Source organism: Prenolepis imparis, unplaced genomic scaffold, assembly GCF_030444845.1.
Source record: "Prenolepis imparis isolate NDT839.2.m4 unplaced genomic scaffold, iyPreImpa1.0 SCAF_147, whole genome shotgun sequence".
In the NCBI taxonomy this organism is placed as follows: Eukaryota; Metazoa; Arthropoda; class Insecta; order Hymenoptera; family Formicidae; genus Prenolepis; species Prenolepis imparis.
In genome coordinates this window covers 17,420-36,895 of record NW_028141305.1, presented here as the reverse complement: position 1 = coordinate 36,895, position 19,476 = coordinate 17,420, and the positions used below count along the sequence as shown (strand labels likewise).

The following is a 19,476-nucleotide window of genomic DNA, read 5'->3' as shown; positions in this document are numbered from 1 at the left end:
GGCCTTTCGAGATCTCTTCGGCCGTCTCCACTTCCCTGGTTGGGCTTGGCGGCTGCTTGGCTGGCTCCTCGCTGGTTGCAGCTGTGGCCATCCTTCTCAGCCTAACTTCCGGCTGCAAGGTTAGGTTAGGTTAGGTTAGGTTAGGTTAGGTTGTGACCGGACGATGGGTCTTGAGAGTTCGGGAGTTATGTGATTTAGGCAGCTTTCCTACCTTTAACACGGTCGCCAGTCCGTTTCTCTAGACTACGGACAAGATCTCTGGATCCCCGGAATGAGAACCCCTTCGCCAGATGAGTACCGCTGCTGCGTCGTCTATCTGGTCCACAGACAGGAACCCTGGATCCCCAGGATGAGAACCCCTGTTCCATATGGTCACCACTGCTACGTGGTTCAGCTTGTCTCCCGACAAGATTTATGGATCCCCAGGATGAGAACCCCTGTTGCAGATGAGCACCTTTACCGCTTCGCGGCTCGCTGTACTGCGTAGTTTCCTTTGTGAGAGACAAAGGCACAAGATGACGTCATCCAACCGTCACCTTTGTTCGTCATATGAAATGACGTAACACTCGCGTCACACGCGTTATGAATAATTAATCGAGTTAATTATTCTTTCGGGAATTGCCAGGATGTGGCAGCTTCCCGTCTGTGCCTCAGGATCTGTCCAGGATTCACTGAAACGTCTCCGCGCACAGGATTTCGTTGATGGTTGAATGAACGGGCACACGTTTTATATTATAAATATAAAATTTATTTTAAAAAATATAAAACTAAAATTAGATATATCTATGTATCTCCCGTCACTTCCCATAACAAAAATAAAATACTGCGTACAAATAAAATAAAATTATCTTATGTTTAAAATTGCACGACTGACTCATGCGTGCACGTCGGTGGTCGCGAGAGCAATGAGCCTTGGTCCCTCTCTCGGCTCTCCTTTTATAGGCGCGCCTCGCAAGATGGCGAACTCCTTACGCCAGCGCCTCCTATAAATACGCATAGGCGGTCTTAACTTTAGATATTATATTATTTGCGCTTATCACAATTAACCGCTAACAGTTCGCTTAACGCTTAATTATCGCACTTAATATTTAATTCATAAAATAATAAAGATATAATACTAAATCTAATATATCAGTTCTCGTCAATGGTAAGTACCATTGATGGTAACCCTGAGTATCGGTAACCTTACCGACTGTGCTCGGTCGGTAAGTCGGTCAGGTTTTGTGTCGACCTTTCGGTCGGTCACTTATCGTCCGTCGGTAATATGTCCGGCTCGACTTGCTAAGTGTTTTCGGTTCGGTTAGTTACCGACCGTCGGCTGTCGGTAACTTGTTGTCTTGCAACACTTTAGTTACCTTAAAAAAAATCTGCAGCGGCCGATCTCTTCATCTCGACCTTTGCTGCTGTATCTGGGCTGTCATCTCCTGCGCAGTCCATTTGTTTCCCGGTCGTCGTTGTCTCCGGCTTCCTCTTCGGGATCTTGAAGACTGGGGCCTGCATCCGTGTCAGCTGGACTTCCGGCTGCATTGCCCCCCGTAAAGGGCTTTGTCGTGAGCTTGTTGAACGGCAAGGCTCTTTATTTTGCTGAGGTCGTTCAGTTATGCAGGCTTCGGATAGCTTCTTCTTTTTATATGGAAGATTTTCTTTATCCTCTTCCTTTGTCTGATGGAACATTCTCTCTATCTCCTCCAAAGATAACTTCTTCGGTTTGGGTTCTGCGTCCTTTATTTTGACGTTGCTAATCAGCTTTATTTTGTTCGGGTCGTCTTGTATTATATCTTGGCTCGGTCTCGTTTCTGGCAGCTTATCCTTCGTGCTGTTATCCGCCGAGTCCTCGATGGATAATACTTTATCGGCCTCGCTGGTATTTCCGCTCAAAATTTTTACATTTTTAAGCAATTTACCTTCATCTATGATGAACTCCGCGCTTATTGGTTTTGCTTTTTCTGCCTCGACTTTGAGGAATTTTACCTCGATGATGGATTGTATTTCAAAAAGGTCCTCTCCGTCGTCATCCTTTAGCAGTGTCTTGTCAAAATATGTCTTTGACAATCCTTGCGCCTTTATGGCTGATATAACCATCGCGTTGACCCTGTTGATCTTCTCGCTTTCCGCTTCGATCACTTGGTCGATTTCTACGGGTGTATACTTCTCGTATTCCCCCTCCGTGTCTGCAAATCTTTTCAGCATCTGCATCCTCATATCGCGTCGTCTCTTGACGCCCTTCAGTTTTACTGCTTGAAGTACACGGTCGTATTGTCCGTCTTCTTCCTTGTAAAACTCGTTTACTGCCTCGCTCTTCTGCATTTTGTTTAATAACTGGTTGTATCGACTAACTATTGCACAGCACGATGTCTCAGCTGACATTGAGGTACGGCCATACTGGATCTTGACCTCAGGGCTTGTTTTCATGTTGCTGCGGTCGCTGTCCTTCTGCCATCTATCCTCGGTGTGTTCTAAAGTCTTCTCCACATCGTTAATACGATTAATTTTTTCCCCTAGTCTAGTAACTTTTCGGAAAATCGTATTTTTCGGTGTTTCTCGCGATTTCTCGTTTAATTCTACTTTATTACTAAAGTTTGAACTAATTTCTATATTCTTAAACGCTAAATTTATATTTTTAACGCTATTATCCGCTATTTTCTTTATTGTTAGCGAATTGTTGGAATATTTCTCTTCGGAAACGTATATTCCTGTCCTATTATTATTAATTTGTGAATTTTCACTAGATTCTAGTGATTTTTCCCTAGTAACTTCATTAAATTTTGGTAAATTATTGAAACTTTTGCCTTTTTCTGTATTCTGAAGTAATTTATTCAACTTTTGGGTACTTAGCATCGCCATTGCACCGCTCTCTATCTCGTTATCGATAGGTGTTGAAAATGTTGATTTTGACGATGAATTTGCTAATACATCGACTGTTTCGACATCATTAGTCGACTTTTGTTTTATAAATGTCTTATCACTAGAATCTAGTGACTTTTCGACATGGTATCTTAAATCTAGATGACTTAACGTTAAATTTCGATTAGTTTCGAACAGTTTCGGTTTCTTAAGACTAAGTTTAGAGTCTCTATGACTGTCTTTTAAGTCTTTTACGAAAACTTTCTTTTGATTTTGATTTCCCTTAATTTGGGAATTTTCCGCAACGCATGCACTTTTTGCACTGTCGGGAGTACGGATTTCCGATTGAATCGGACTTTCTCTGCTTTCGCGCACACGAAAACTATTTTCGCGCACACTTTGTCTTATTTTGGGTCGTCCTTCGTTATGGGGTTGACATTGGCTTCCCTCGGGTTTATGATCATCCTTCTGTTCAGCTTGGCTGCTTCCGGGTTCCTGATCATCCTTCTGGTCACCGTGGTTGTTTGCTACCCTGGACTCCAAAGATAAGTGTTGGTTCCATCTCGTTAGAGCATATTGTGAGTTAATTGTTGCTCCCTCGCTCTTGGTGAGATTTTTGGCAAGTTCTCTACGCGTAATCCTCCCGATCATAAGACATGGTTCGTCTCCTTCGAGGATCATCGCTTCGATTTTTAGTTGTTTTCCGTATGCTTCCATTTTAATTGGAACGGTACGGATTTTAATCTTCTTTTCTCTTTTGAGATAGGCTGGGATGTTTTTTGGAGTTTTAATCCTCTCCAAAATGTGTCCATCACTTTCAATCCGTTGGACTGCTTTTTTAGTGATAACGTTGAATTCCCCACGTGTATCCATCAAGATCTTCATTATGTGACCTTCTACTAGACCCATCGTGAATGGAATTTGTTTGTTTCCGTATATCAGGTTGGTTATCCTCGATATATGGCGCATCCCTTTTTCGCTAATCTTTTCTCTCTTCTTTCTTTTCAGAGATTTTTGGCTTACTTCCTGGCTGACCGTTGACGTTGCTGCTTCGTCGTCCGTGATCTCCACATCTATCGGCGTTGAGTTTCCGTCCGGCTCGCTCCAGGTAAGTTCCTCCTCCCTTGTCGCTTCATCTTGACCTCTCAGATCGTTGATAAAACTGTCGATTTCTTTATGCTGAATTTTACCGACTGGTTTATCAGTTGTCAGCATGTTTATTTGCATCTCGGGCTTTAGTTTTGCCTCGCGGTGCGGTTTTAGTTGTCTGGAGTTGAACGTTCCTAGACTGTTCCCCTCCTCGTCCTCCAACACGTAAGCGTTTGGACGTACCTCCTGTCGTACGGTGTATGGACCTTCGAAAACCAGATGAATTTTCTTCGTCAACCGTCGACTGGCATCGCTCCTTTTGTGTAGTTTCAACCAAACCTTGTCGCCCGGATTGAATGGTTTAGCTTCTCCGTGCTTGTCGGTTTGTGTTTTTCTCTGGTCAGCCCTCTTTTTGAGTGTATCGGCCGCCTTATTGATCTTTCTTTCAAGATCTTCTTCCTCCTCGTCTTGATCGATGTCCTCCTCTTCGTCATCGATGTTGCGCTGTGATTCGAATCTCGGATCGATATGCAGTGCGTCTTCGTAGTTAGGATGTAGATCCACCGGTCGGTAGCCCGTACTTCGGTGTGTCGTTGCGTTGATTGTTATCTCCGCGCGTTTGACGATCTTGTCCCATCCTGTTTGTTTCTCGTGCGAGTATAGCCTAATAATTCGGCCTAACTCTCGCATAACCCTCTCAACCGGGTTCGATTGAGGGTTATATGGCGACGTTTTTCGGATGGAAAACCCTATTTCCGTCCCGAACTCTCGCCATCTATTAGTTATGAATTGACCCGCGTTGTCGGTAAGTATTTCGTCCGGTATACCGACTGTTGGAAAATACTCTAATTGCAAGCAATCCATTATGGAGTCTAATTTCTGATTTTTTAACGGAAAGAGTCGCGTTAGTTTAGAAAATTGATCCATTAAGACCAGTATGTATTTATTTCCGCGTGGAGTTTGCGGCAATGGTCCAAATAAATCAAGAGATATTACTTGGCCAGGTTTCTCTGGTAATGTATAGTACTCGGTACCCCTCGTCGGTCGGGTATAGTATTTCGTGGCTTGACACGCTTCACAGGACGCTACTACGTCTCGTACCACGCGCTCTAAATTCAATATCGACATGTATCGTTCTACGAAGTCGGTAACTTTGTCGGTACCAAAATGCAGTAGGTAATTATGTACCCTATCTACAATCTTCCATTTAATGGACTCTGGTACAATTACACGATCTCCGCCTGTTTTATTTAGTCGAATCAAACCTTCGCGTTCTTGAAAATTGTATGGACGTTCGCGAGTTTGCTCTAACAGTTCCTCGTCCGCCCGTTGCGCTTCCGCAATGATCTCGCACCAATTTGACGTTTCGGTATCGTCGTTCGGTTTGCTTATCGCTGCGATACGCTTAGTTTTCTCCTCCTTCTTTACGTAACCGTTTTTAACATTATTACGCGACAGTGTGTCCGCGATTTTGTTTTCTTTTCCCGGTACGTGAATTATCTCGAGCTGGAATTCGTTGAGAAACGACATCCATCTCGCGATTCGCGAACTGTCGTCCGCGCATGCTCCTACAAACTTTAACGCCCGATGATCGGAGTGAACTCTAACGTGTCGGCCTAGCAACGTAGTGTGCCATTTTCTAAGCGCCCACACCAATGCGAGACATTCTATCTCTGTTACCGTATAGTTTAATTCAGCCCCCTTCAGGCTACGGCTCGCATAGGCTACCGTGAATTTTTTCTCCGATTTATCGTCGTCGTATTGGTAAAGCATCGCGCCTAGTCCGTACTTGGACGCGTCGACGTAAATACCAAATTTCATTCCCGGACGAATTACGAATAAACTATCCGCTTCCTCGAACGCTCGTTTAATCGCCTCGAACGCTTGTTGCGTTTCCTCGGTCCACAGGAATTTTATCGATTTTTTTAGTAAGTTCTCGAGAGGTTTTGTCAATTTAGACAAATTTCGCACAAAACGACGATCCCAGTTTACGAGTCCCAGGAAAGCTTGAATGGCTTTCTTATTTTTGGGTTTCTCGAAGTTTCTAATCGCGTTTTTCGTACTTTCGTTCATTTCTGCCTTCACGTTATCGAACGTGTGTCCCAGAAACGTTATTTCGGTTCGGAGAAATTCGCATTTGTCGCGGTTCAATCTAAACCCTACTCTGCGCAATTTCTCGAGCACATAGTTCACATGGAACAAGTGTTCTTCTATAGTATTCGACGCGATCAGTATGTCGTCTAGATATACGATGGTAAACGCATCGCATTCGTCCCCTATCGCCGCTCGCATAGCTCGCGTAAACGAAGCACCCGCTGTTTTCAGCCCGAAAGGTAAACGTTTAAAGACGTACGATCTATTGTCGAACATAAATCCGGTGTATCGCTTGCTTTCCGCGGTTAACGGTATCTGCCAGAACGCTTTGGCCACGTCCAACGTCGTAAAGTAACTCTTATTGCCTATTCGGCGAAATACTTCGTCGATCGTCGGAGGTTGTTCGTGGTCGTTGGTCATTCGTTTGTTCAACTCGCGCGCATCTACGCAAAGTCGAATGTCACCAGACTTTTTCACTACTATCACGACTGGGTTTATGTACTGAGTCGTGGCTTTCTCGATTATATCCTGATCTTCGAGTTCCGCTAAGTGTTCGCGCACCCGATCTCTGTGTACCTCCGGCACAGGATATAGTTTCGTTTTAAACGGCTTTTCCGAAATCATTTTTATCTCGTGTCGGTAATGCGTTACGCACCCTATCACGTCTTCGAACAACTCGCCGTTGTTGTTAATAATAATATTTAATTGTCTTTCCGCGGTGTCTATGTCTATCGCGTTTAATTCGACAATCGGTTCCTCTCCTTCCGGAAAGTCTAACGTAAACCGGCTTACGTCGCATCGTAAAGTCGCGGTTTGTTCGGACAAGAAATCATGCCCTAGTATCATGTCGTAAGACAAGTTCCTAACCACGTATACCTCGTAAGTGAATTCTCTACCCGTTAAACGGAAAGTCAACTGTACTCGGTTCGCGATTGGCTGTCCTCGGTCGGAGAACGCTCCTACCAAGGAAAATTTCCTTATCGGTATGATCCTCATTGGGATCTTTCTTTGGTTTAACGTGTCGTATAAGGCTTTAGTTATCGCGGATATCTGTGCCCCGGTATCGATTAACGTTTTTACCGACACGTCCCCTATCTTTACCTCCGCGTACGGCATCGCCCTCGCGTTGGTTTTTTCCTGATCCTCCTTAGATAGATCGTCTACTTCGCGAATTATTTCCTTCGTTCTCATAATCGCGATTTTCTTATCGGGTTGTACGTCGTCCTCCGCTTCGCTCGTCTCTTCCCTCGTATCGATAGTCGCTACTTGTTTTCGCTGAGCAAGATCGTTTTTTACCGACACTTGTTTGAGCGTTTTATTACCGGCGCTCTTGTCGTATTTATTGACCCCTTTGTTGCCCATTTTACCGACACTCTCTATTGGTTCTGAGGTTTTCGCGGTATCTGGCGTATGTTCCGTATTTTCGCGTTTCGCGTTATTAGCTTGATAACCCGTATTGGGTTTCGCGCTCGTTTGGTTTCGCTCACTCGTGTTTGCGAACCGTTTGTTGTTTACCCGATCCCTATTTGGATATTCGGATTTAGTTTTCGGCGTTTCGGTACGCGGTTTCCGCGCTTGTATCCTTTTACGCTCGTAATCTAGTTCGTCTAGTAGTTTTATAAACTCTTCGACTGTTTTTACCGTAGTCGGTCTAATTTCCCTAGCTACGGTTTCGCCAAAATGCCTTTTTACGCATCTTATGACTTCGTGATCCGCCATTGGCGGTGACAAGTATTTGGCTTGCTTGGATACGTTCAACGCGTATTCCGACATCGAGATCGCGGAGTCGTATTTATACTTTCCGTTGTATACCTCTTCGCGGAATCGCGCTTGTTGTTCCTCGCCCCAAAAATAGTCTCTGAACGCTTCTTTCGCGTCCAGTATATCGTCGGGATCGCGGATATCATGCCAGCTGGCTGCCGCGCCACGCATGCACCTACCAAAGTAATAGAGCTGGTCACGCTCGTCTACCCCCTCGTACTTTACGATGTTCTCGAATTTCCGTAGGAATTTAATAGGATTCTGCGCGTCATTTCTCCCGGTGAACTTTAGTTCCTCGAATGGGTTCTTCAACCAACCCCCCCTCGGTAACTTAGCTCGTACGATCGTATTTTCACCTATAGTTACGAAAGGACCCCTGGAAACCTCTTCATCGCTCGACGTTGTGTCGCGGACCCTGTTAGTCTCGGCGCGTCTCGCTTCGGTCGCGTTTCCTTTATCTCGAGCCTCAATCGCGTCTAGTCGGTTACTAATTGACCTCAACAGTATCGATAACTTATCATCCGTGGATGGGTTACCGACCATGCCTTGCCTGACTCGCATGATACGGTCAGTTCCTACCTTACCGACTGTTGGATCGGTTTGGTAGTTATCGACTTTACCGACGTGTCCGCCGGTCAAGTCTCTTACCTCGTTATCGACTCGTGACTTTGGTATTGTATTGGACGACTCTGTCATCATCCTACCTAATCTACTTGTCACTTTGTCTAACTGTGCACGCAGCATATCCACTTCCGCGCACTTGACACCCAACATTTCTTCCGCGCTCATCGTTGATTTCGAACGCGTCGTTACTTTATCGCGTACTTCCGTATATCGCGACGTAATCTCATCATTCGCGTCTTCGCTCGCGTCCGTCGCACTCTCGTTTTGACTTCCGGTTACGAATTTCGCGATATTTTCCCCACGAATCGGCGAATGCTTCACCGGTCCCGGGATTTTCTTAGCGATCTCGCTCGCTACCTCCTCACACTCTCTCTCGTCTTTGTCGGTCATTATTACTATGTCCGCGTATCAGGCTCTACCGTTAACAATTGCCGTATCGCTACGCACGATGGAACACGGTTATTTCGTCACGCTCGCTACTCGACTTCACCGCGTGAACACGTATTCGTAAAGCACTCACGACACTTGGTTAGCAACGTCCTGTCACGGTCGCCAATTCGAAAAAGTAGAATATAAATCTGGTCGCCAATTCGAAAGAAATACGATCTGCCAATTATATTTTTTCTACTGGGTTATGTTACTTTACCGCGCGATATTCCCACAGACACGGGACACCGGACTTCGTTTCCAAAACAGGATTCGCGGTTACGGTATCAAATTCCCCGCAGACTAGCACAATAATACTGTGACCGGACGATGGGTCTTGAGAGTTCGGGAGTTATGTGATTTAGGCAGCTTTCCTACCTTTAACACGGTCGCCAGTCCGTTTCTCTAGACTACGGACAAGATCTCTGGATCCCCGGAATGAGAACCCCTTCGCCAGATGAGTACCGCTGCTGCGTCGTCTATCTGGTCCACAGACAGGAACCCTGGATCCCCAGGATGAGAACCCCTGTTCCATATGGTCACCACTGCTACGTGGTTCAGCTTGTCTCCCGACAAGATTTATGGATCCCCAGGATGAGAACCCCTGTTGCAGATGAGCACCTTTACCGCTTCGCGGCTCGCTGTACTGCGTAGTTTCCTTTGTGAGAGACAAAGGCACAAGATGACGTCATCCAACCGTCACCTTTGTTCGTCATATGAAATGACGTAACACTCGCGTCACACGCGTTATGAATAATTAATCGAGTTAATTATTCTTTCGGGAATTGCCAGGATGTGGCAGCTTCCCGTCTGTGCCTCAGGATCTGTCCAGGATTCACTGAAACGTCTCCGCGCACAGGATTTCGTTGATGGTTGAATGAACGGGCACACGTTTTATATTATAAATATAAAATTTATTTTAAAAAATATAAAACTAAAATTAGATATATCTATGTATCTCCCGTCACTTCCCATAACAAAAATAAAATACTGCGTACAAATAAAATAAAATTATCTTATGTTTAAAATTGCACGACTGACTCATGCGTGCACGTCGGTGGTCGCGAGAGCAATGAGCCTTGGTCCCTCTCTCGGCTCTCCTTTTATAGGCGCGCCTCGCAAGATGGCGAACTCCTTACGCCAGCGCCTCCTATAAATACGCATAGGCGGTCTTAACTTTAGATATTATATTATTTGCGCTTATCACAATTAACCGCTAACAGTTCGCTTAACGCTTAATTATCGCACTTAATATTTAATTCATAAAATAATAAAGATATAATACTAAATCTAATATATCAGTTCTCGTCAATGGTAAGTACCATTGATGGTAACCCTGAGTATCGGTAACCTTACCGACTGTGCTCGGTCGGTAAGTCGGTCAGGTTTTGTGTCGACCTTTCGGTCGGTCACTTATCGTCCGTCGGTAATATGTCCGGCTCGACTTGCTAAGTGTTTTCGGTTCGGTTAGTTACCGACCGTCGGCTGTCGGTAACTTGTTGTCTTGCAACACTTTAGTTACCTTAAAAAAAATCTGCAGCGGCCGATCTCTTCATCTCGACCTTTGCTGCTGTATCTGGGCTGTCATCTCCTGCGCAGTCCATTTGTTTCCCGGTCGTCGTTGTCTCCGGCTTCCTCTTCGGGATCTTGAAGACTGGGGCCTGCATCCGTGTCAGCTGGACTTCCGGCTGCAAGGTTAGGTTAGGTTAGGTTAGGTTAGGTTAGGTTGTGACCGGACGATGGGTCTTGAGAGTTCGGGAGTTATGTGATTTAGGCAGTTTTCCTACCTTTAACACGGTCGCCAGTCCGTTTCTCTAAACTACGGACAAGATCTCTGGATCCCCGGAATGAGAACCCCTTCGCCAGATGAGTACCGCTGCTGCGTCGTCTATCTGGTCCACAGACAGGACCACTGGATCCCCAGGATGAGAACCCCTATTCCAGATGGTCACCACTGTTACTTGGTTTACCTTGTCTCCCGACAAGATTTATGGATCCCCAGGATGAGAACCCCTGTTGCAGATGAGCACCTTTACCGCTTCGCGGCTCGCTGTACTGCGTAGTTTCCTTTGTGAGAGACAAAGGCACAAGATGACGTCATCCAACCGTCACCTTTGTTCGTCATATGAAATGACGCAACACTCGCGTCACACGCGTTGTTTAATAATTAATCGTATTAATTATTATTTCAGGAATCACCAGGATGTGGCGGCTTCCCGTCTATGCCTCAGGATCTGTCCAGGATAAACCGAAGACGTCTCCGCGCACAGGATTTCGTTAATGGATCAAATGAACGGACACTCGTTTTATATTATAAATATAAAATATTTATTATAAAATATAAAACTAGATATATATATATTTCTCCCGTCACTTCCAAAAACAAAAATAAAACTTGCGTACAAATGAAAATAAAAGTATTTCTGGTTTAATATTGCACGACTGACTCATGCGTGCACGTCGGTGGTCGCGAGAGCAATGAGCCCCGGTCCCTCTCTCGGCTCTCCTTTTATAGGCGCGCCTCGCAAGATGGCGAACTCCTTACGCCAGCGCCTCCTATAAATACGCATAGGCGGTCTTAACTTTAGATATTATATTGTTTGCGCTTATCACAATTAACCGCTAACAGTTCGCTTAACGCTTAATTAACGCACTTAATATTTAATTAATCAAATAATAAAGATATAAATATAATACTAAGTATAATGCTAGTCTTAGTCAATGGTAAGTACCATTGATGGTAAGTATACGTCGGTAAACTTATCGACTGTGCTCGGTCGGTAAGTCGGTAAGTGTTTTTGGTGACGACCTCATGGTCGGTCACTTACCGACCGTCGGTAACTGGTCAGGCTCGACTTGCACAATGTTTTTCCTCGGGTCGGTTAGTTACCGACCGTCGGCTGTCGGTAACCTCTTATCTCCAGTCAACTATTTACCTCTAAAAGAAGTCGGCAGCGGCTGACCTCTTCTCCGGGTCCCGAATCTGGCCTTTCGAGATCTCTTCGGCCGTCTCCACTTCCCTGGTTGGGCTTGGCGGCTGCTTGGCTGGCTCCTCGCTGGTTGCAGCTGTGGCCATCCTTCTCAGCCTAACTTCCGGCTGCATAGCCCCCCCTAAAGGGGTTTGTCGTGGCCTTTTGTCACGACAAAGCTCTTTACTTGTTTTGCGTGATTCAGTCGGTAAGTTGGCTTTTATGTGGCTGCGGTCGCTGTCCTTCTGCCATCTATCCTTGGTGTGTTCTAAAGTCTTCTCCACATCGGTAATACGATTAATTTTTTCCCCTAGGCTAGTAACTTTTGAGGAAATCGTATTTCTCGCTGTTTCTCGCGATTTCTCATTTAATTCTACCTTATTACTAAAATTTGAACTAATTTCTATATTCTTGAACGCTAAATTTATATTCTTAACGCTACTATCCGCTATTTTCTTTATTGTTAGCGAATTGTTGGAATATTTCTCTTCGGAAACGTATATTCCTGTCCTATTATTATTAATTTGTGAATTTTCACTAGATTCTAGTGATTTTTCCCTAGTAACTTCATTAAATTTTGGTAAATTATTGAAACTTTTGCCTTTTTCTGTATTCTGAAGTAATTTATTCAACTTTTGGGTACTTAGCATCGCCATTGCACCGCTCTCTATCTCGTTATCGATAGGTGTTGAAAATGTTGATTTTGACGATGAATTTGCTAATACATCGACTGTTTCGACATCATTAGTCGACTTTTGTTTTATAAATGTCTTATCACTAGAATCTAGTGACTTTTCGACATGGTATCTTAAATCTAGATGACTTAACGTTAAATTTCGATTAGTTTCGAACAGTTTCGGTTTCTTAAGACTAAGTTTAGAGTCTCTATGACTGTCTTTTAAGTCTTTTACGAAAACTTTCTTTTGATTTTGATTTCCCTTAATTTGGGAATTTTCCGCAACGCATGCACTTTTTGCACTGTCGGGAGTACGGATTTCCGATTGAATCGGACTTTCTCTGCTTTCGCGCACACGAAAACTATTTTCGCGCACACTTTGTCTTATTTTGGGTCGTCCTTCGTTATGGGGTTGACATTGGCTTCCCTCGGGTTTATGATCATCCTTCTGTTCAGCTTGGCTGCTTCCGGGTTCCTGATCATCCTTCTGGTCACCGTGGTTGTTTGCTACCCTGGACTCCAAAGATAAGTGTTTGTTCCACCTCGTTAGAGCATATTGTGAGTTGATTGATGCTCCTTCGCTCTTGGTGAGATTTTTGGCAAGTTCTCTACGCGTAATCCTCCCGATCATAAGACATGGTTCGTCTCCTTCGAGGATCATCGCTTCGATTTTTAGTTGTTTTCCGTATGCTTCCATTTTAATTGGAACGGTACGGATTTTAATCTTCTTTTCTCTTTTGAGATAGGCTGGGATGTTTTTTGGAGTTTTAATCCTCTCCAAAATGTGTCCATCACTTTCAATCCGTTGGACTGCTTTCTTAGTGATAACATTGAATTCCCCACGTGTATCCATCAAGATCTTCATTATGTGACCTTCTACTAGACCCATCGTGAATGGAATTTGTTTGTTTCCGTATATCAAGTTGGTTATCCTCGATATATGGCGCATCCCTTTTTCGCTAATCTTTTCTCTCCTCTTTCTTTTCAGAGATTTTTGGCTTACTTCCTGGCTGACCGTTGACGTTGTTGCTTCGTCGTCCGTGATCTCCACATCTATCGGCGTTGAGTTTCCGTCCGGCTCGCTCCAGGTAAGTTCCTCCTCCCTTGTCGCTTCATCTTGACCTCTCAGATCGTTGATAAAACTGTCGATTTCTTTATGCTGAATTTTACCGACTGGTTTATCAGTTGTCAGCATGTTTATTTGCATCTCGGGCTTTAGTTTTGCCTCGCGGTGCGGTTTTAGTTGTCTGGAGTTGAACGTTCCTAGACTGTTCCCCTCCTCGTCCTCCAACACGTAAGCGTTTGGACGTACCTCCTGTCGTACGGTGTATGGACCTTCGAAAACCAGATGAATTTTCTTCGTCAACCGTCGACTGGCATCGCTCCTTTTGTGTAGTTTCAACCAAACCTTGTCGCCCGGATTGAATGGTTTAGCTTCTCCGTGCTTGTCGGTTTGTGTTTTTCTCTGGTCAGCCCTCTTTTTGAGTGTATCGGCCGCCTTATTGATCTTTCTTTCAAGATCTTCTTCCTCCTCGTCTTGATCGATGTCCTCCTCTTCGTCATCGATGTTGCGCTGTGATTCGAATCTCGGATCGATATGCAGTGCGTCTTCGTAGTTAGGATGTAGATCCACCGGTCGGTAGCCCGTACTTCGGTGTGTCGTTGCGTTGATTGTTATCTCCGCGCGTTTGACGATCTTGTCCCATCCTGTTTGTTTCTCGTGCGAGTATAGCCTAATAATTCGGCCTAACTCTCGCATAACCCTCTCAACCGGGTTCGATTGAGGGTTATATGGCGACGTTTTTCGGATGGAAAACCCTATTTCCGTCCCGAACTCTCGCCATCTATTAGTTATGAATTGACCCGCGTTGTCGGTAAGTATTTCGTCCGGTATACCGACTGTTGGAAAATACTCTAATTGCAAGCAATCCATTATGGAGTCTAATTTCTGATTTTTTAACGGAAAGAGTCGCGTTAGTTTAGAAAATTGATCCATTAAGACCAGTATGTATTTATTTCCGCGTGGAGTTTGCGGCAATGGTCCAAATAAATCAAGAGATATTACTTGGCCAGGTTTCTCTGGTAATGTATAGTACTCGGTACCCCTCGTCGGTCGGGTATAGTATTTCGTGGCTTGACACGCTTCACAGGACGCTACTACGTCTCGTACCACGCGCTCTAAATTCAATATCGACATGTATCGTTCTACGAAGTCGGTAACTTTGTCGGTACCAAAATGCAGTAGGTAATTATGTACCCTATCTACAATCTTCCATTTAATGGACTCTGGTACAATTACACGATCTCCGCCTGTTTTATTTAGTCGAATCAAACCTTCGCGTTCTTGAAAATTGTATGGACGTTCGCGAGTTTGCTCTAACAGTTCCTCGTCCGCCCGTTGCGCTTCCGCAATGATCTCGCACCAATTTGACGTTTCGGTATCGTCGTTCGGTTTGCTTATCGCTGCGATACGCTTAGTTTTCTCCTCCTTCTTTACGTAACCGTTTTTAACATTATTACGCGACAGTGTGTCCGCGATTTTGTTTTCTTTTCCCGGTACGTGAATTATCTCGAGCTGGAATTCGTTGAGAAACGACATCCATCTCGCGATTCGCGAACTGTCGTCCGCGCATGCTCCTACAAACTTTAACGCCCGATGATCGGAGTGAACTCTAACGTGTCGGCCTAGCAACGTAGTGTGCCATTTTCTAAGCGCCCACACCAATGCGAGACATTCTATCTCTGTTACCGTATAGTTTAATTCAGCCCCCTTCAGGCTACGGCTCGCATAGGCTACCGTGAATTTTTTCTCCGATTTATCGTCGTCGTATTGGTAAAGCATCGCGCCTAGTCCGTACTTGGACGCGTCGACGTAAATACCAAATTTCATTCCCGGACGAATTACGAATAAACTATCCGCTTCCTCGAACGCTCGTTTAATCGCCTCGAACGCTTGTTGCGTTTCCTCGGTCCACAGGAATTTTATCGATTTTTTTAGTAAGTTCTCGAGAGGTTTTGTCAATTTAGACAAATTTCGCACAAAACGACGATCCCAGTTTACGAGTCCCAGGAAAGCTTGAATGGCTTTCTTATTTTTGGGTTTCTCGAAGTTTCTAATCGCGTTTTTCGTACTTTCGTTCATTTCTGCCTTCACGTTATCGAACGTGTGTCCCAGAAACGTTATTTCGGTTCGGAGAAATTCGCATTTGTCGCGGTTCAATCTAAACCCTACTCTGCGCAATTTCTCGAGCACATAGTTCACATGGAACAAGTGTTCTTCTATAGTATTCGACGCGATCAGTATGTCGTCTAGATATACGATGGTAAACGCATCGCATTCGTCCCCTATCGCCGCTCGCATAGCTCGCGTAAACGAAGCACCCGCTGTTTTCAGCCCGAAAGGTAAACGTTTAAAGACGTACGATCTATTGTCGAACATAAATCCGGTGTATCGCTTGCTTTCCGCGGTTAACGGTATCTGCCAGAACGCTTTGGCCACGTCCAACGTCGTAAAGTAACTCTTATTGCCTATTCGGCGAAATACTTCGTCGCTCGTCGGAGGTTGTTCGTGGTCGTTGGTCATTCGTTTGTTCAACTCGCGCGCATCTACGCAAAGTCGAATGTCACCAGACTTTTTCACTACTATCACGACTGGGTTTATATACTGAGTCGTGGCTTTCTCGATTATATCCTGATCTTCGAGTTCCGCTAAGTGTTCGCGCACCCGATCTCTGTGTACCTCCGGCACAGGATATAGTTTCGTTTTAAACGGCTTTTCCGAAATCATTTTTATCTCGTGTCGGTAATGCGTTACGCACCCTATCACGTCTTCGAACAACTCGCCGTTGTTGTTAATAATAATATTTAATTGTCTTTCCGCGGTGTCTATGTCTATCGCGTTTAATTCGACAATCGGTTCCTCTCCTTCCGGAAAGTCTAACGTAAACCGGCTTACGTCGCATCGTAAAGTCGCGGTTTGTTCGGACAAGAAATCATGCCCTAGTATCATGTCGTAAGACAAGTTCCTAACCACGTATACCTCGTAAGTGAATTCTCTACCCGTTAAACGGAAAGTCAACTGTACTCGGTTCGCGATTGGCTGTCCTCGGTCGGAGAACGCTCCTACCAAGGAAAATTTCCTTATCGGTATGATCCTCATTGGGATCTTTCTTTGGTTTAACGTGTCGTATAAGGCTTTAGTTATCGCGGATATCTGTGCCCCGGTATCGATTAACGTTTTTACCGACACGTCCCCTATCTTTACCTCCGCGTACGGCATCGCCCTCGCGTTGGTTTTTTCCTGATCCTCCTTAGATAGATCGTCTACTTCGCGAATTATTTCCTTCGTTCTCATAATCGCGATTTTCTTATCGGGTTGTACGTCGTCCTCCGCTTCGCTCGTCTCTTCCCTCGTATCGATAGTCGCTACTTGTTTTCGCTGAGCAAGATCGTTTTTTACCGACACTTGTTTGAGCGTTTTATTACCGGCGCTCTTGTCGTATTTATTGACCCCTTTGTTGCCCATTTTACCGACACTCTCTATTGGTTCTGAGGTTTTCGCGGTATCTGGCGTATGTTCCGTATTTTCGCGTTTCGCGTTATTAGCTTGATAACCCGTATTGGGTTTCGCGCTCGTTTGGTTTCGCTCACTCGTGTTTGCGAACCGTTTGTTGTTTACCCGATCCCTATTTGGATATTCGGATTTAGTTTTCGGCGTTTCGGTACGCGGTTTCCGCGCTTGTATCCTTTTACGCTCGTAATCTAGTTCGTCTAGTAGTTTTATAAACTCTTCGACTGTTTTTACCGTAGTCGGTCTAATTTCCCTAGCTACGGTTTCGCCAAAATGCCTTTTTACGCATCTTATGACTTCGTGATCCGCCATTGGCGGTGACAAGTATTTGGCTTGCTTGGATACGTTCAACGCGTATTCCGACATCGAGATCGCGGAGTCGTATTTATACTTTCCGTTGTATACCTCTTCGCGGAATCGCGCTTGTTGTTCCTCGCCCCAAAAATAGTCTCTGAACGCTTCTTTCGCGTCCAGTATATCGTCGGGATCGCGGATATCATGCCAGCTGGCTGCCGCGCCACGCATGCACCTACCAAAGTAATAGAGCTGGTCACGCTCGTCTACCCCCTCGTACTTTACGATGTTCTCGAATTTCCGTAGGAATTTAATAGGATTCTGCGCGTCATTTCTCCCGGTGAACTTTAGTTCCTCGAATGGGTTCTTCAACCAACCCCCCCTCGGTAACTTAGCTCGTACGATCGTATTTTCACCTATAGTTACGAAAGGACCCCTGGAAACCTCTTCATCGCTCGACGTTGTGTCGCGGACCCTGTTAGTCTCGGCGCGTCTCGCTTCGGTCGCGTTTCCTTTATCTCGAGCCTCAATCGCGTCTAGTCGGTTACTAATTGACCTCAACAGTATCGATAACTTATCATCCGTGGATGGGTTACCGACCATGCCTTGCCTGACTCGCATGATACGGTCAGTTCCTACCTTACCGACTGTTGGATCGGTTTGGTAGTTATCGACTTTACCGACGTGTCCGCCGGTCAAGTCTCTTACCTCGTTATCGACTCGTGACTTTGGTATTGTATTGGACGACTCTGTCATCATCCTACCTAATCTACTTGTCACTTTGTCTAACTGTGCACGCAGCATATCCACTTCCGCGCACTTGACACCCAACATTTCTTCCGCGCTCATCGTTGATTTCGAACGCGTCGTTACTTTATCGCGTACTTCCGTATATCGCGACGTAATCTCATCATTCGCGTCTTCGCTCGCGTCCGTCGCACTCTCGTTTTGACTTCCGGTTACGAATTTCGCGATATTTTCCCCACGAATCGGCGAATGCTTCACCGGTCCCGGGATTTTCTTAGCGATCTCGCTCGCTACCTCCTCACACTCTCTCTCGTCTTTGTCGGTCATTATTACTATGTCCGCGTATCAGGCTCTACCGTTAACAATTGCCGTATCGCTACGCACGATGGAACACGGTTATTTCGTCACGCTCGCTACTCGACTTCACCGCGTGAACACGTATTCGTAAAGCACTCACGACACTTGGTTAGCAACGTCCTGTCACGGTCGCCAATTCGAAAAAGTAGAATATAAATCTGGTCGCCAATTCGAAAGAAATACGCTTTGCCAATTATATTTTTTCTACTGGATATGTTACTTTACCGCGCGATATTCCCACAGACACGGGACACCGGACTTCGTTTCCAAAACAGGATTCGCGGTTACGGTATCAAATTCCCCGCAGACTAGCACAATAATACTGTGACCGGACGATGGGTCTTGAGAGTTCGGGAGTTATGTGATTTAGGCAGTTTTCCTACCTTTAACACGGTCGCCAGTCCGTTTCTCTAAACTACGGACAAGATCTCTGGATCCCCGGAATGAGAACCCCTTCGCCAGATGAGTACCGCTGCTGCGTCGTCTATCTGGTCCACAGACAGGACCACTGGATCCCCAGGATGAGAACCCCTATTCCAGATGGTCACCACTGTTACTTGGTTTACCTTGTCTCCCGACAAGATTTATGGATCCCCAGGATGAGAACCCCTGTTGCAGATGAGCACCTTTACCGCTTCGCGGCTCGCTGTACTGCGTAGTTTCCTTTGTGAGAGACAAAGGCACAAGATGACGTCATCCAACCGTCACCTTTGTTCGTCATATGAAATGACGCAACACTCGCGTCACACGCGTTGTTTAATAATTAATCGTATTAATTATTATTTCAGGAATCACCAGGATGTGGCGGCTTCCCGTCTATGCCTCAGGATCTGTCCAGGATAAACCGAAGACGTCTCCGCGCACAGGATTTCGTTAATGGATCAAATGAACGGACACTCGTTTTATATTATAAATATAAAATATTTATTATAAAATATAAAACTAGATATATATATATTTCTCCCGTCACTTCCAAAAACAAAAATAAAACTTGCGTACAAATGAAAATAAAAGTATTTCTGGTT

At 45.1% G+C, this 19,476-nt stretch overlaps 2 protein-coding genes across 4 annotated transcripts; both read right to left on the bottom strand.

Moving 5' to 3' along the window:
• LOC145947789 (uncharacterized) lies at positions 1–15,632 on the bottom strand. 3 transcript variants are annotated; one of them, XM_083057566.1, is made up of 5 exons: positions 11,775–15,632; positions 10,869–11,394; positions 10,626–10,773; positions 10,361–10,526; positions 9,731–9,988 (listed from the first exon to the last, which is right to left on the bottom strand). In XM_083057566.1, the coding sequence occupies exon 1, from the start codon at positions 15,623–15,625 to the stop codon at positions 11,777–11,779; it is 3,849 nt and encodes a 1,282-aa protein (XP_082913692.1). In that variant the 5' UTR covers positions 15,626–15,632; the 3' UTR covers positions 9,731–9,988; positions 10,361–10,526; positions 10,626–10,773; positions 10,869–11,394; positions 11,775–11,776. The 3 variants fall into 3 exon arrangements, with proteins under 3 accessions (XP_082913694.1, XP_082913692.1, XP_082913695.1); XM_083057568.1 differs by lacking the exons at positions 9,731–9,988; positions 10,361–10,526 and adding an exon at positions 1–105 and having other exon boundaries at positions 10,626–11,394; XM_083057569.1 differs by lacking the exon at positions 10,361–10,526 and having other exon boundaries at positions 9,972–9,988; positions 10,626–11,394.
• Positions 726–6,013, bottom strand: LOC145947787 (uncharacterized). Its single transcript, XM_083057564.1, has 2 exons — positions 1,356–6,013; positions 726–983 (listed from the first exon to the last, which is right to left on the bottom strand). The coding sequence occupies exon 1, from the start codon at positions 6,004–6,006 to the stop codon at positions 1,357–1,359; it is 4,650 nt and encodes a 1,549-aa protein (XP_082913690.1). The 5' UTR covers positions 6,007–6,013; the 3' UTR covers positions 726–983; position 1,356.
• Positions 15,633–19,476: the final 3,844 nt, after the last annotated feature.